This window comes from Neovison vison, chromosome 6 (genome assembly GCF_020171115.1).
Source record: "Neovison vison isolate M4711 chromosome 6, ASM_NN_V1, whole genome shotgun sequence".
Classification (NCBI taxonomy): Eukaryota; Metazoa; Chordata; class Mammalia; order Carnivora; family Mustelidae; genus Neogale; species Neogale vison.
This window is the reverse complement of record NC_058096.1, coordinates 106,128,282-106,140,856: the sequence shown is the minus strand read 5'-3', so window position 1 is coordinate 106,140,856 and position 12,575 is coordinate 106,128,282. Positions and strand designations below refer to the sequence as shown.

Below are 12,575 nucleotides of genomic sequence, written 5' to 3'. Positions count from 1 at the left end.
AAAGAAAGTTGCGATAATAATGTTAGGCCCCCTCTTATCAATTATGAGCTTAATTCCCCTGGCTAGAGCTTCCTTATAGTTGGTGTTAGTTTCCTTGCAACTTCTGCTTTGAGTTCTAACCACCACAGAGAGAAGCAGGTCCTAGGCAGAAGGCCAGGGACAGATGAGGGAGACTTCCTGAAAAAGCATTTTTTTCCCTTCTGGGAAAATAGGTTACAGGATTGCTACATATGTCCAGGAATTGAATTTCAATCTCTGAAACATTCCTCTCATAATAACTAAGAACATTATGAGTACCTCTCAATTCTCATAAATAGATTTAGTTAGAAGTTTAGCTGTAAATTAGATTTCTGGAATGTGAATCCAACTTCTCTTAGTGTTCCATTTTAAACTTGAAGGTGTCGACAAAAACCTTCTGATACACTTGCTGGGAGGCATTGAGCAGAGGAAGGATTAAAGTGTTGCTGACCTCGGATCCCCTGATTTCTGTAGGTTTTGTCTGGAGTCCTCAAACCTCTGCCACCGTTTTGGATCTTTACCACAGTGCTAAGATAAAAATATTAAAATTTCTTAGTAGGTGTGGCCCTACAAAGTGTGGCACTTTGTCATCTCGTCTCAAAACTTCCAATTTGGGAAAACTTATAAATTCATGTTAAAGGTTTGAAAAGCCTCTGTAATTCATCATGTGGTCTAAAAAAATAAGGTACACACTTGCTCTTCCTCCCCCTCCAAACCTCTGTGAAACAGGAAGTAAGCAGGTGGGAAATCGAGTAGTGGCAGAGGTGAGAAATAAAACCTTTCAGCAACATACACCTGGCCTCTCCTAGCAGTGCCCCCAAGGAGATATAGAAAATTTGTCTTTTCATTTTTTCCTGCCCTTCCTCCCCCTTTCATATAATTCTCAACCTCCCACATTCTCAACCCATTTTAGAGAGCTAAAATCCCAGAGCCTGTAAGAGATTTCTGCAGTACCTGGAGCCCCAGGCTGTCCACCAGCAACCTTTAAGAAGCAGAGTCTGGATAGAAAACCTTGGCCATGCAATTTGGGGCAGGTCTCTGTTGCCAGAGGTGGGAAAACTTGGCCTCAGAACTTACCCGGGGTTACAGGTCTGATCCTGACTCTCTGGACCAAACTGACATTTCCCAAAGTTGGATCTGCCTCCTAACGGCAAGAGAATCACCTTGGCCCCACCTCCAATGCACTGAATCATAATTTCCTGGGTGTGGGGTCAGGGTATCTCCACTTAAGTGATCACAACCACTGTACACTTCTGATCATCACATTGACTTTTCCCTCCTCGTTTTCACTTATCCTGTCTGAGGCAGCTGGTGGGAAGCCCGGAAGCTCTGCCTTTCCCCCTGGGTTTCCTTCTCTGCATGGCTGAGGCAGGCAGGGACAGTATCACTTCCCAGCATTGCGGCCAGCCTGTAACACCTGTTACTCTGACTTCAATTGCAGCGGATGAATGCTTCACTGACAGAAACAGGAGAGAAAACCCTGTGGCCGTGGGCCTGAGTATCGCAGTACTGCTTGTCGTTTTGCTAACAGCATGTCTCGTGGCCAGCAAGAGGCCCAGTAGAGGATATGAACGCATGTAAAGCCCCACCTTCTTCAAAATGTGCAAGGTTAAGGCCTTGGGTATTCTGACTTCATATTCAGCCTGAAGTGAAGGGATCCATTTTTCTACTTGCCTATCCCACCCTCCCAATCTGATTAGGAAACCTGGTTTTCTGCTGCAGGGCCTAAAAGGTAGCCTCCATCCACTTTCTCTTGTTGGCACAGGGAAGCTGTGCCATATGGGCTTGAATTCCACCCTCCACACCTGATAATACAGGGCTGGCTTGGAGAATTAGGGACAAGAGGCAGGGACATGAAGAAGGTGCTTGGGAGAAGCAGAAAGCAAACACCCAAAGCGAGAATGATAAGAAAGACGTTTTCAAACTGCACTGATTTTTCTTACACATTTTTAAGAGTCTCAATATCCAGTTTTTAAAAAATTATAGTTATAAAAAAATTCATTTCAAAATAGATTCTAAAGTGATTTTAAACTCCTGGATTTTGCCCAATTCCTGGTTTACTTGAATTACAGAATGGTGTTAATAGACTACTGTTTTTAAGACATTATATGCTATTATAATGTAATACTAGTAAAAAGAAAATAGATAACTTCCCAACATTTCATTTAAAAAAAAAATTTTTTTTTTTAATGTAAAGCATCCACCACAGATCTTGGCAAACAAAAGAGGGTCCATAAATTTTAGTTCTCCAATTTCTTCACCTTCATTTATTGTCTGTCTCCTTCACATTTTTTTTTTCTGCTTTGTCTCTGTTTTTCTTTGACCCTTAGTCTATCCTTGCAAATTTGTTAATTTGGGCCATTGTGGGGAGGGGATGTAGGCAAGCATCAAAACAATCAGGAATTGCAAAGAGAATAGGTAGATCTATCCCAGAGTATTACCCACTTTCCTCTTAAGCAAACATTTACAAAAAAAAAAAAAAAATCATAAACCACGAGATTCCTGATTCGGAGGGATCGATATATGGAGGAAAAATTCTATCAAATATGGCTTGGAATGTTATTCATGATTTTTTATTACATTGTTCTCAGGGTCCCGAGTTCAAGCCTGGCCTTGGGCTCCCTGTTGGGCACAGAGCCTGCATTAAAAAAAAAAAAAAGTAAATAGGAGAATTGAGGGTTTTTTGTTTTTGTTTTTGTTTTAAGATTTTATTTATTTATTTGACAGAGAGAAACCACAAGTAGATGGAGAGGCAGGCAGAGAGAGAGGGAAGCAGGCTCCCTGCTGAGCAGAGAGCCCGATGCGGAACTCGATCCCAGGACCCCGAGATCATGACCTGAGCGGAAGGCAGTGGCTTAACCCACTGAGCCACCCAGGCGCCCCGAGAATTGAGGTTTTTATTTCCAAAAAGAAGGGAGAGTAATGGGCTTCTGGGTGTTTTTAATTGCTTTTACTAACAGAAGTGTTCTTCTTTTTCTTTATTTGCCAGAGGAACCATTCATTGTTTTTAACAGGAAGTTTATGAACTTTGGCAACAGCTCATAACCTCTGCTTATCTAGGGCGTGTTCTGTCTTTCTCTGGAAGGATTCTAGCTCTCTCTACTTTCTCAGAAGTAAGGGGGTAGGGAGGGCACACAGCAGCTTCAAGAGAGCTTTAAGAGCCCCTAGGACATTTGGAGTGTTAGGATATTCCTGTTTCCTCCTTACAACAGGGGGTGTTGAGGAAAATCTGGGCTGTGCAAGGACCTGGTGTTTCCCACAGTGACTCGAGCTTACCAGGAAGGGCTTGCTTTTGGAGAGATGCCATCTCCATCTCCAGCAGGACCTCCAACAGGTCCCTCCCGCAGCCATCCACAAATACCCGGCTCCCCACTCTCCTTTCCAGTTCTGTCTCAAGTGTGCTCAAGAGCTTCTATACCAGGAGCACGAGTTGCTTATTCATCGTGCCACTGACCAGCCTGTAGAATGACTAAAAGAAGGTTACTCTTCGAGTGTGTGGAAATGTCCATGGGAAGGGACGTAGAGTTAAAATCAAAGGGATAAGGCAGCTCACATAAATTCAATTTTCCTTTCTACCATCTTCAGTGAGTTCTTTGGGGTGACAGGTGCTGTTTGGAGTCCTGTTATCAATGAATTAATATTCTAGTAAGCAAAAAAGAGCAAAAGTTTCATTTGGAAGACTAGTAAATACACCCCAATGCGTTCCTGCCCCGCAGTTCTGCCCACTTTCTGTAGTGATTTCTGGGGAGGGTCCCAGATTACAACTGCAACAAGTGGCCTCCCCGCCCCTGGGTTCCTCTGGTGCTGCCCCCGAATCCTACTCTCATAGCTCTAGTTCCAGGGGTCCCAGGCTTATTGCAAAGCGCTGCTGGTCGCTTTCTGGGATCCCCCTGACCGAAGCCCTAGCTGGGCGGGAGCAGCAGGTTGCTCTGTGGGCCTTTCCGGTGGCCGTGCTTGCCCCTTACCTTTAGCGCACCTGCTGCTTGCCCGTCCCAAGGGTTTCAACTCCATTTTTCTCTTATGCGGAGGCTAGAGAATCCTGAATTCACCCTTCCCAGTACAACGCACCTAGGGATAATAGAAACCTTCAGGAACACCCAGCTAGAGATAACCTATCCATTGTTAATTTTGATGTGTTTCCCTGGCATGAATATTGTTTTATAAACTGGAGCATACGGAGTACACAATTTGGAATCCTTTGTTACGTGTGCATCATAAGCATTTCTCTGTGCTATTAAAGGTGCAAAGTGTCTTACAGCTGCTATGAATACGCTATCAACATTCTATAATAATTTACTTAATTATTGTGTTGTTGAGAATTTTTATTGTTTTTAGGTTTTCACGAATACATGGTGATTAAAGAATTACACATGAATTACAAAACAGACAAGACATTGCTTAACAAATGTGTATAAATATGTGCCTGAATTTCGCTTTTGCCTCATAAATTGTTTAAAATGGTTATAATTTATTCTGCAGTACTGATTCTTAATTTTTAAGAAAAAGTGGAAACAAAAGAAATACATGTAGATGGTTTAAAGATTTTATTACAGAAATATATGAAAAGAAAAAGCAGAGCTAAAATCGTGACTAGAATTTCCCTCACAGAATTTCCTTCCTCATTATCAAATAGATTGGGGGGGCTGTTTAAAATCATCAGTGGCAGTCAAGATATAATCTCATGCAATAAACTTTTAAAACTGGTGAACAAAAAAGAAAAAAGATTCAGAAGAACAGTTGAGAGGACAGCAGAGCTGGGCTCTGGGCACCTGTCCCCCCAGTATGCTCACCAGGAAGCCATACGATGAGAGAAAAAAATCTCTTGAACACTTAACTACCATTCCTAAAACTGGAGAGAAAAAGACTGGTTATTTCATCTCTTCTCATCTAGTAGTAGTGAAAATGGCTATTGGGAAGAGGAGGCAGAGTAAACACAGAGACTGATGGAGGTGAACTGGGAAGCCAACCCCAGATCACTGGATATCCCCAGGATGTGGCTAAGTCCCAAGGTACAGAAAAGAAGGTAGACTCCAAATAGATAGCTCAATGGGAAACATTAACTGATCTCAGACACAGTGGGAAGAAAAGCCCTCATTTACCTGAATGATATTAAAGGTAATGCAATGTCCTGGATGAGATGCTCAAGGATGAGCAGAAAAAGACTGCCTGACTGGCCAGTCAGTGGAGCTGGCAACTCTTGATCTGGGGTTTGTAAGTTCGAGTCCCATGTTGGTTGTAGAGATTTCTTAAAAATTAAAAAAAATCTTTAAAAAAAAGGAATATGCAAGATAAAAACAAGCTCTATGACCACTATGCAAAAGTACTGCAGCAAAATAACATAAGACTTACATTAGATCAAAATATGGCTGTAGAGTTTAAGTTTTGCAAGATGAAAAATATTCTGGAAATGGGAAATAGTGATGGTTATAATGAAAGAGTGAGGTGAACGGGAGATTACACTCCTTCAAGTGAACAAATTGGGCATCTGCCCTCGGTTCAGAGTCTGTTCAAGATTCTCTCTCCCTCTCCCTCCTCCTCCCCCTCTGCCCCTTCCTCCACTTTCTCCCCCCCCAAAAATAAAAATCTTCAAAATGTATTGTTAAATGAAAAAAAGCATAATGTACTATAATAGTGAGAAAAGGAGGGGGTGCCTGGATGGCACAGTTGTTAAGCATCTGCCTTTTTCTCAGGTCATGATTCCTAGGATCGAGCCTCACATCAGTCTCCCTGATCTGCAGGAAGCCTACTTCTCCTTCTACTCCCCCCACTTGTGTTCCCTCTCTCGCTGTCTCTCCATCAAAGGAGTAAATAAAAATCTTAAAAAAGAGAGAGAAAGGGAGGAAAAAATATATTTTGATTTTTGCTTATATCTGAGAGATTGGAAATGTATATAAAAAGCCAAATGGTTGGGGTGCCTGGGTAGCTCAGTGGGCTAAAGCATCTGCCTTCAGCTCAGGTCATAATCCCAGCTCAGGTCATAATCGAGCCCTGCATCAGGCTCTCTGCTCAGCAGGGAGCCTGCCTCCCCACCCCTCTCTCTGCCTACTTGTGATCTCTGTCAAATAAATTTTTAAAAAAAATTTAAAAAGCCAAATGTTTATAGCAGGGGAACTGAGATGGGAAAGGGTGAAAGTGGAACTTCTCAATGTACAGCATTTTGTAGTATTTTGACTTTAAATTGTGAATGTGCTATATATTTGAAACAAATTTTTTAACCATAGGAATGAGTTATCAAATAGAATTGAAATAATGTAAACCCAAACAATGATTGAAAAAATGATATATCTATTCAAAGTTTGAATTGGGAGGAAGAGAGATAGAAGGGAATCTGCCTGTGCTCATCTTTCAAAACACTATCAGTAGATAATGTCTAAATTGGAAACACAGGATTTAGAAAACATATAACGTCCTGTCATTTATTTCATAACCCTTTTAATTCATTTCATAATCCTTTAGTGTGTATTTATAATCTCTTTTTTGAACCTTAAAGGGATCTCTTATGAAATAATACTTTCTGAAACAAAGCTACATTAATTTGAAGTTCAGTAACTGTCCCAGTTTTGTTTTAGCTTTTTTTTTCTTCTATGAAATCAAATAAATGAAAATCAACAATTTTGGTAAAATAACACTTGCATGATCCTATATTAATACAAGTACTTGTACTTATTTTTCTACCCATCCATCCTTGTAGGTGTAGAGAAAGATGTCTGAAGTTATATTGGTTCATGTTTTAGCAAGGATAATTTCTGGGTGGGTAGTTTTCAGGTGATTGGTTTTGCCAGGGGTCCAGGGGACGGTTGCCCAAAATGTTCCACAAAGGCATATTGATTATTTTGCATTGAAGCTACTTGGGAAACAAGGACATCCACAGATCCTCTGTCACCCTGAAAGCAGAAAATTAATGTCCCATGTGAAAGATACCATCCCTGTACTAAGAAATAAAAAGACATTCTTTTTTTTTTTTTTAAGATTTTATTTTATTTATTTGAGAGAGAGAGACAGTGAGAGAGAGCATGAGCGAGGAGAAGGTCAGAGGGAGAAGCAGACTCCCCATGGAGCTGGGAGCCTGATGTGGGACTCGATCCCGGGACTCCAGGATCAGCCCTGAGCCGGAGGCAGTCGTTTAACCAACTGCGCCACCCAGGCGTCCCTAAAAAGACATTCTTATCGCCTGAGAAAGGAACTTGAAAGCCACGAAAGCTATAGAAACAAACCCTGTTACTTTTTACTAATTTACCGTCTCAGCCCAAATTCCACTTAGAATTCCTTACTAATTGAACCTTCCAAACGTCTGTTTTCTTTATCCTGTCAATTCCTCGCAAGTATATTATCTCTTTGTCTAAAATGTATCAAAACTGCCTGCCTTGGTCATTTCTTTGGGTGTCAGTTTCATTATTGGCCCTCTGTGCACACATAATAAAGGTTTTTTTTCTCCTATTAATCTGTAATTCTTAAACCAATTGGAAGAATCTTGGAGGAAAGAAGAAATTTCTTCCTCTCCTACAGTTTTTACTTTTTTTGAAGCTTTCGTAAATCATCTCAATTATTTATAATGAGAAAATACCATTTAAAAAAATATAATGATGTTTCTTTAAACATACAGCACGCACACACACACTCAGATATGTACAGAGGAAGCAAATGCCTTCAAAGGTTTGCAGTGATTCATTCAAGTGGAAGGACTGTGGTGATCAGATAATTATTTTCTTTGTATACTTTTCTGAATTTTAAAAACATTTCAGCAATGTGACATTAAATAGTATAAAACTATATGGAGAGTAAAAGTTGCTCTCAGGGTGCCTGGGTAGCTCAGTCCGTTAAACGTCTACCTTTGGCTCAGGTCATGATCCCCGGGGCCAGGGATCAAGTCCTACATCCGGCTCCCTGCTCAGTGGGGAGTCTGCTTCTCCTTTTCCCTCTGCTCCTTGACCCTGCTCATACTCTCTTTCCCTCTCAAATAAATAAACAAAATCTTTTTTAAAAATAAGATTTTTGGGGGCGCCTGGGTGGCTCAGTGGGTTAAGCGGCTGCCTTCAGCTCAGGTCATGATCTCAGGGTCCTGGGATCGAATCCCGTATCAGGCTCTCTGCTCAGCAGGGAGCCTGCTTCCCCCTCTCTCTCTGCCTGCCTTTCTGCCTACTTGTCTGTCAAATAAATAAATAAATAAATACATTTTTTTAAAAAAAAAGATTTTTTAAATTTATTTGAGAGGGAGAGAGAGCACACAAGAGCCAAGGAGAAAAGGCACAAAGGGAGAGAGAAGCAGAGTCACCACTGAGTGGGGAGCTGGATGTGGGGCTCAATCCCAGGACCCTGAGTTCATGACCTGAGCCAAAGGCAGACTCTTAACCTACTGAGCCACCCAGGAGCTCCGAAATAAAATCTTAAAAAAAATAAAGTTGCTCTCTCTACTCTCATCCTAGCCCTTCCCCAGGATCTTGCTTATCTTTTCACTTCAGGTACACGGGCACATTTGTTTGTATTCATGCAACCCTCTGCAGACCTTAGGGGACCTCTCTGTCAGCTCACTGAGATCTACCACATTCTTTGTGTGGCTACATTATATTGTATTGTATGGATATGACATTTTAAATTTTGGATGGATATGTAGATTATCCATTTTGTTTTCATAAAATGAGATTGTTGTAACATGTCTTTGTATATTCACATGAATATATTGTTAGTATAAGTTCCCTGTGGTGGAATTACTTTAGGGTATGTGTTCTACATTTTTTTGTATTTTTTTCCAAATCATTTTAATCAAATTAACTTCTTAATTTGTCAATGTTCTTTTCTATCTAAGAAACACATATTTATTAATACATATATATATGTGTATATATAAATATATGTATATGTATGTAACAGGGTTGCCTGGGTGTCTCAGTCAGTTAAGTGTCTAACTCAGGTCATAATCTCAGGATCCTGGAATCAAGTCCTGCGTGGGGCTCTGCACTCAGCGGGAAGTCGGCTTGAGATTCTCTCTCCCTTTGCCCTTCCCCCACCTCATGTGTGCCTGCTCTTTCTCTCTCTAAAATAAATAAATCTTTGACTTTAGATACATATACAGAAATACATATATAACAAAATTGTGTACTCTAAGGTAATTTTTTTTTAAGATTTTTATTTATTTATTTGATAGACAGAGAGAGATCACAAGTAGGCAGAGAGGCAGGCAGAGAGAGAGGGGGAAGCAGGCTCCCTGCTAAGCAGAGAGCCCAATGTGGGTCTCGATCCCAGGACCCTGAGATCATGACCTGAGCTGAAGGCAGAGGCTTAAACCACTGAACCACCCAGGCGCCCCCAAAACTGTGTACTCTAAAAAGCAACATTTCCCTGTCCTTCCTCTAAGAGACAAAGTACTTTTAACTAATTTTAATAATTTCTTATTGTAACTACTTTGGTAATTCTTTTTTAAAATGTTAAAAAGCTTTCTTATTTCTTAATTTATTAGCTTTAAACTCCTTTTTATGGCAGATAAGGATTTCATACTCTTACACCGTTACTTTATGATTATATCATTGTTTTTTGCCAAATTAATAAGGTATATATTATATATGTATTACATATATATTATATATGTAAGTATATATATATGTAAGTATTACATATATATTATATATGTGAGTATATATATATGTAAGTATTACATATATATTATATATGTAAGTATTTCCACTGCCATGTCAAAAGTGTAGGACAAGCACAGTTCCTGTCTTGTAGAGATTTGTTGTTTCCTGGACTCTCTATCATTCGCTCTCCCTTGGTCCCTTCTGATTCTTTTTTCTCTGACCTCAGGTGAGAATTGATCCTTGATTCATTTTTATATTGGTTCATGCAAGGATCTCGTGGATATATATTATCTATCTGTCCCTTTCTTTTTCTTCTAGGGTATTATTCTAATATTTGAAATTTTGACCAAAAATTTTCTTTGCATGTGGTTTAAAACAAAGATGATAGGAAGTTTTACCTTACAAATCCTTGCCCCCACCTTATTCTTCCATCCTATTCTCCCCTTAGCCACCCATAGGCAATTACTTTATTAGTTTATCATGCATTCTTATCCTTCCAAGTTTTCTTTAGGTAAATGCAAGCAAATACATCTTCATTTCTTCTTTATTTACACAAAGCATTGTAGTACTATATTCATTTTTCCATGCATTGCTTTTCCCCCCATAACATATACTGGAGATCTTTCTTTTTTGACACAGTGTTACAGTAGTTTCAGGTGTACAACATAGTGATTCAACTTCTCTATGGGTTATGCTATGTTCACAAGTGTAGCTACTGTCTGTCACCATGCATGCCCTTACAATATTATTGACTCTATCCCCTATTCTGTGCCTTTCATTCCTGTGACTCATTCATGCCATAATTGAAGCCTGTATCTCCCATTCCCTTTCACCTACTCTGCCCATCCCCTCACCCTCCTTCCCTCTGGCAACCAACAGTTTGTTCTCTGTATTTATAGGTCTGATTTTGCTTTGCTTGTTTATTCATTTGTTTTGTTTTTCTAGATTCCACATATGAATGGAGATCACATGGTACTTGTCTTTCTCAGTCTGACTTATTTCACTGAGCATAATACCCTCCAGGTCCATCCATGTTGTTGCAAATAGCAAGATCTCACCCTTTCGTGGCTGCACAATATTCCATTGTGTGTGCATACCACATCTTCTTTATCCATTCATCTACTGGCTCTTATCTATCCTTGAATAAGATATAGATACAGTTTTCTACTTATGTATGTTCAATGGCATTCCCTCTTTTCCTTGGGGCTCTCCATCTTTCTCCAAAGGGAGACTGATTACATTTTAAATGAACTGAATAAGCACTCTCCAATGAAAGAAAGAAAAAATTTTTGACAAATTTAAAAACTCTCATTTTTAAGCTCTTATGAATATTTAGGTCTGTTTCCTAATGTTGTTAGCTCATTAAATGCAATAAAAAAAACGTTAAGTGTAGCAAAAATGTTTTACATTTTTGAAAACATGGATAAACATTACATGTTTTCAAGAGATCATGTGTAATCTAACAAAAGTCTCTTTTATGTAAACACATTCTACTTTGCAGAGAGCACACCTGGAAGAAAATGGGTCTAACGATTATTAAATATTGAATAGAAGATAAATGTGTCTTATTTAATCCTTCAACAATTTTATATATTATTTGTATATATATATTTTTGTATATATTATATATATATTTGTATACAGTATATACAGTATATATGATATATACACAAATATATACAATATATAGTATACAGTATATGTTTGTGTATATATGTATATATAGTATACAGTATATATTTGTGTATATATATGTATATATACATATGTATATATGTATATGTGTATGTACATACGTATATGTATGTATATACATATGTATATATGTATATATACATATACATAAATAGATACATGTATATATACATACATATATATAAAATGAGGAAATTGCAAGGTTTGATAACTCATCCCAGTTCACACAGTTAGTGGTGGAATTAAAAGTCGAGTCAAGCCCGGTTGTGCGTCAACTATACTTAAATTAAAAAAAAAAAAAAAAGTCAGGTTAGGATTTGACTCTAAAGTTCATATCCTTCCTACTCTAGCCTGCTTTCTGGTCTGTCCTCACTAAACCTTACCTGCTATCTTGTATTTTTTTTCTCTCTCTCTCTTAGTGGACGAGTGTTCATCTGACTACACAATTGTGCTTCCTGTGATTGGGGCCATTGTACTTGGTCTCTGCGCTGTGGGTTTGATTGTCTATGGAATCCGCCTAAGACGCGAATCATCTGGATACCAGAGAATCTAATTGGTGCCCAGGGGGAAAGAATGTAATGGCATTTAGAGAATTCTTTCATCGGTTCCAGGATATTGGGGATATTTCCAGAATATTTCCTTAGAATTAGTGCTTCCAACAATGTAAACCACCATCTTTCACAAACCCCAAGTCATTTCTGATTGAAGTCCAAGCAGCAAATCAATTTCTGCAGAGTGTTTGTTCATTTTATGAAAGATCTAGTGAGTTATTTCAGAGTATTTTCCAACTTCCTGCAAAATATTTTAACCATTCCTAAGTCAACATTTGAGATATGTTAAATTAACATAATGTATGCAAAGTGGTATATGCTTCCAAATTATAAACTAAAATGTCAATTGTAATTAAAGCTACCTGTGCACATTGGGGGATTTTATTTTACCTTCATCTTTCCCATTAAAAAAAATGCCTCTACTTTACCTATGAAATGGACTTCTAGTGTTTTTACTCTCCATGTTTTATATAATATACATATATCTGATGACCTGCTTGCCTCCTTTCTACATTAATTTTTTAAAAATCATGAAAATAACTACCATATCACAGGTTGTCTAGGTTTGATGTGAAACTAACAAAAAGAACAAATCAACTTATAATCTTGATGACTCCTCCTTCAGAATCACTAGAGACACAGAACTCGTTGGCTATGGACAATAGAAATCACTAATAAGCCAGAAACAATAGCCCTTAATTTTTTAACGCATCTATGCCAGACACTAGGCTAAGTTTAG

At 38.7% G+C, this 12,575-nt stretch overlaps 1 protein-coding gene across 2 annotated transcripts in view; it reads left to right on the top strand.

Annotated features, from left to right (window-relative positions):
- LAMP3 (lysosomal associated membrane protein 3) overlaps positions 1-12,272 on the top strand; it is a 36,041-nt gene extending 23,769 nt beyond the window's left edge. The window contains exons 6-7 of one of the 2 annotated variants that reach the window (XM_044251862.1): positions 1,460-1,626; positions 11,705-11,791. In XM_044251862.1, the coding sequence (XP_044107797.1) occupies positions 1,460-1,599 (140 nt within the window). In that variant the 3' untranslated portion in view covers positions 1,600-1,626; positions 11,705-11,791. Of the gene's footprint in view, positions 1-1,459; positions 1,627-11,704 lie in introns of both variants that reach the window. The other variant, XM_044251863.1, reaches the window with a different exon arrangement.
- The last annotated feature ends 303 nt before the right edge of the window (positions 12,273-12,575 follow it).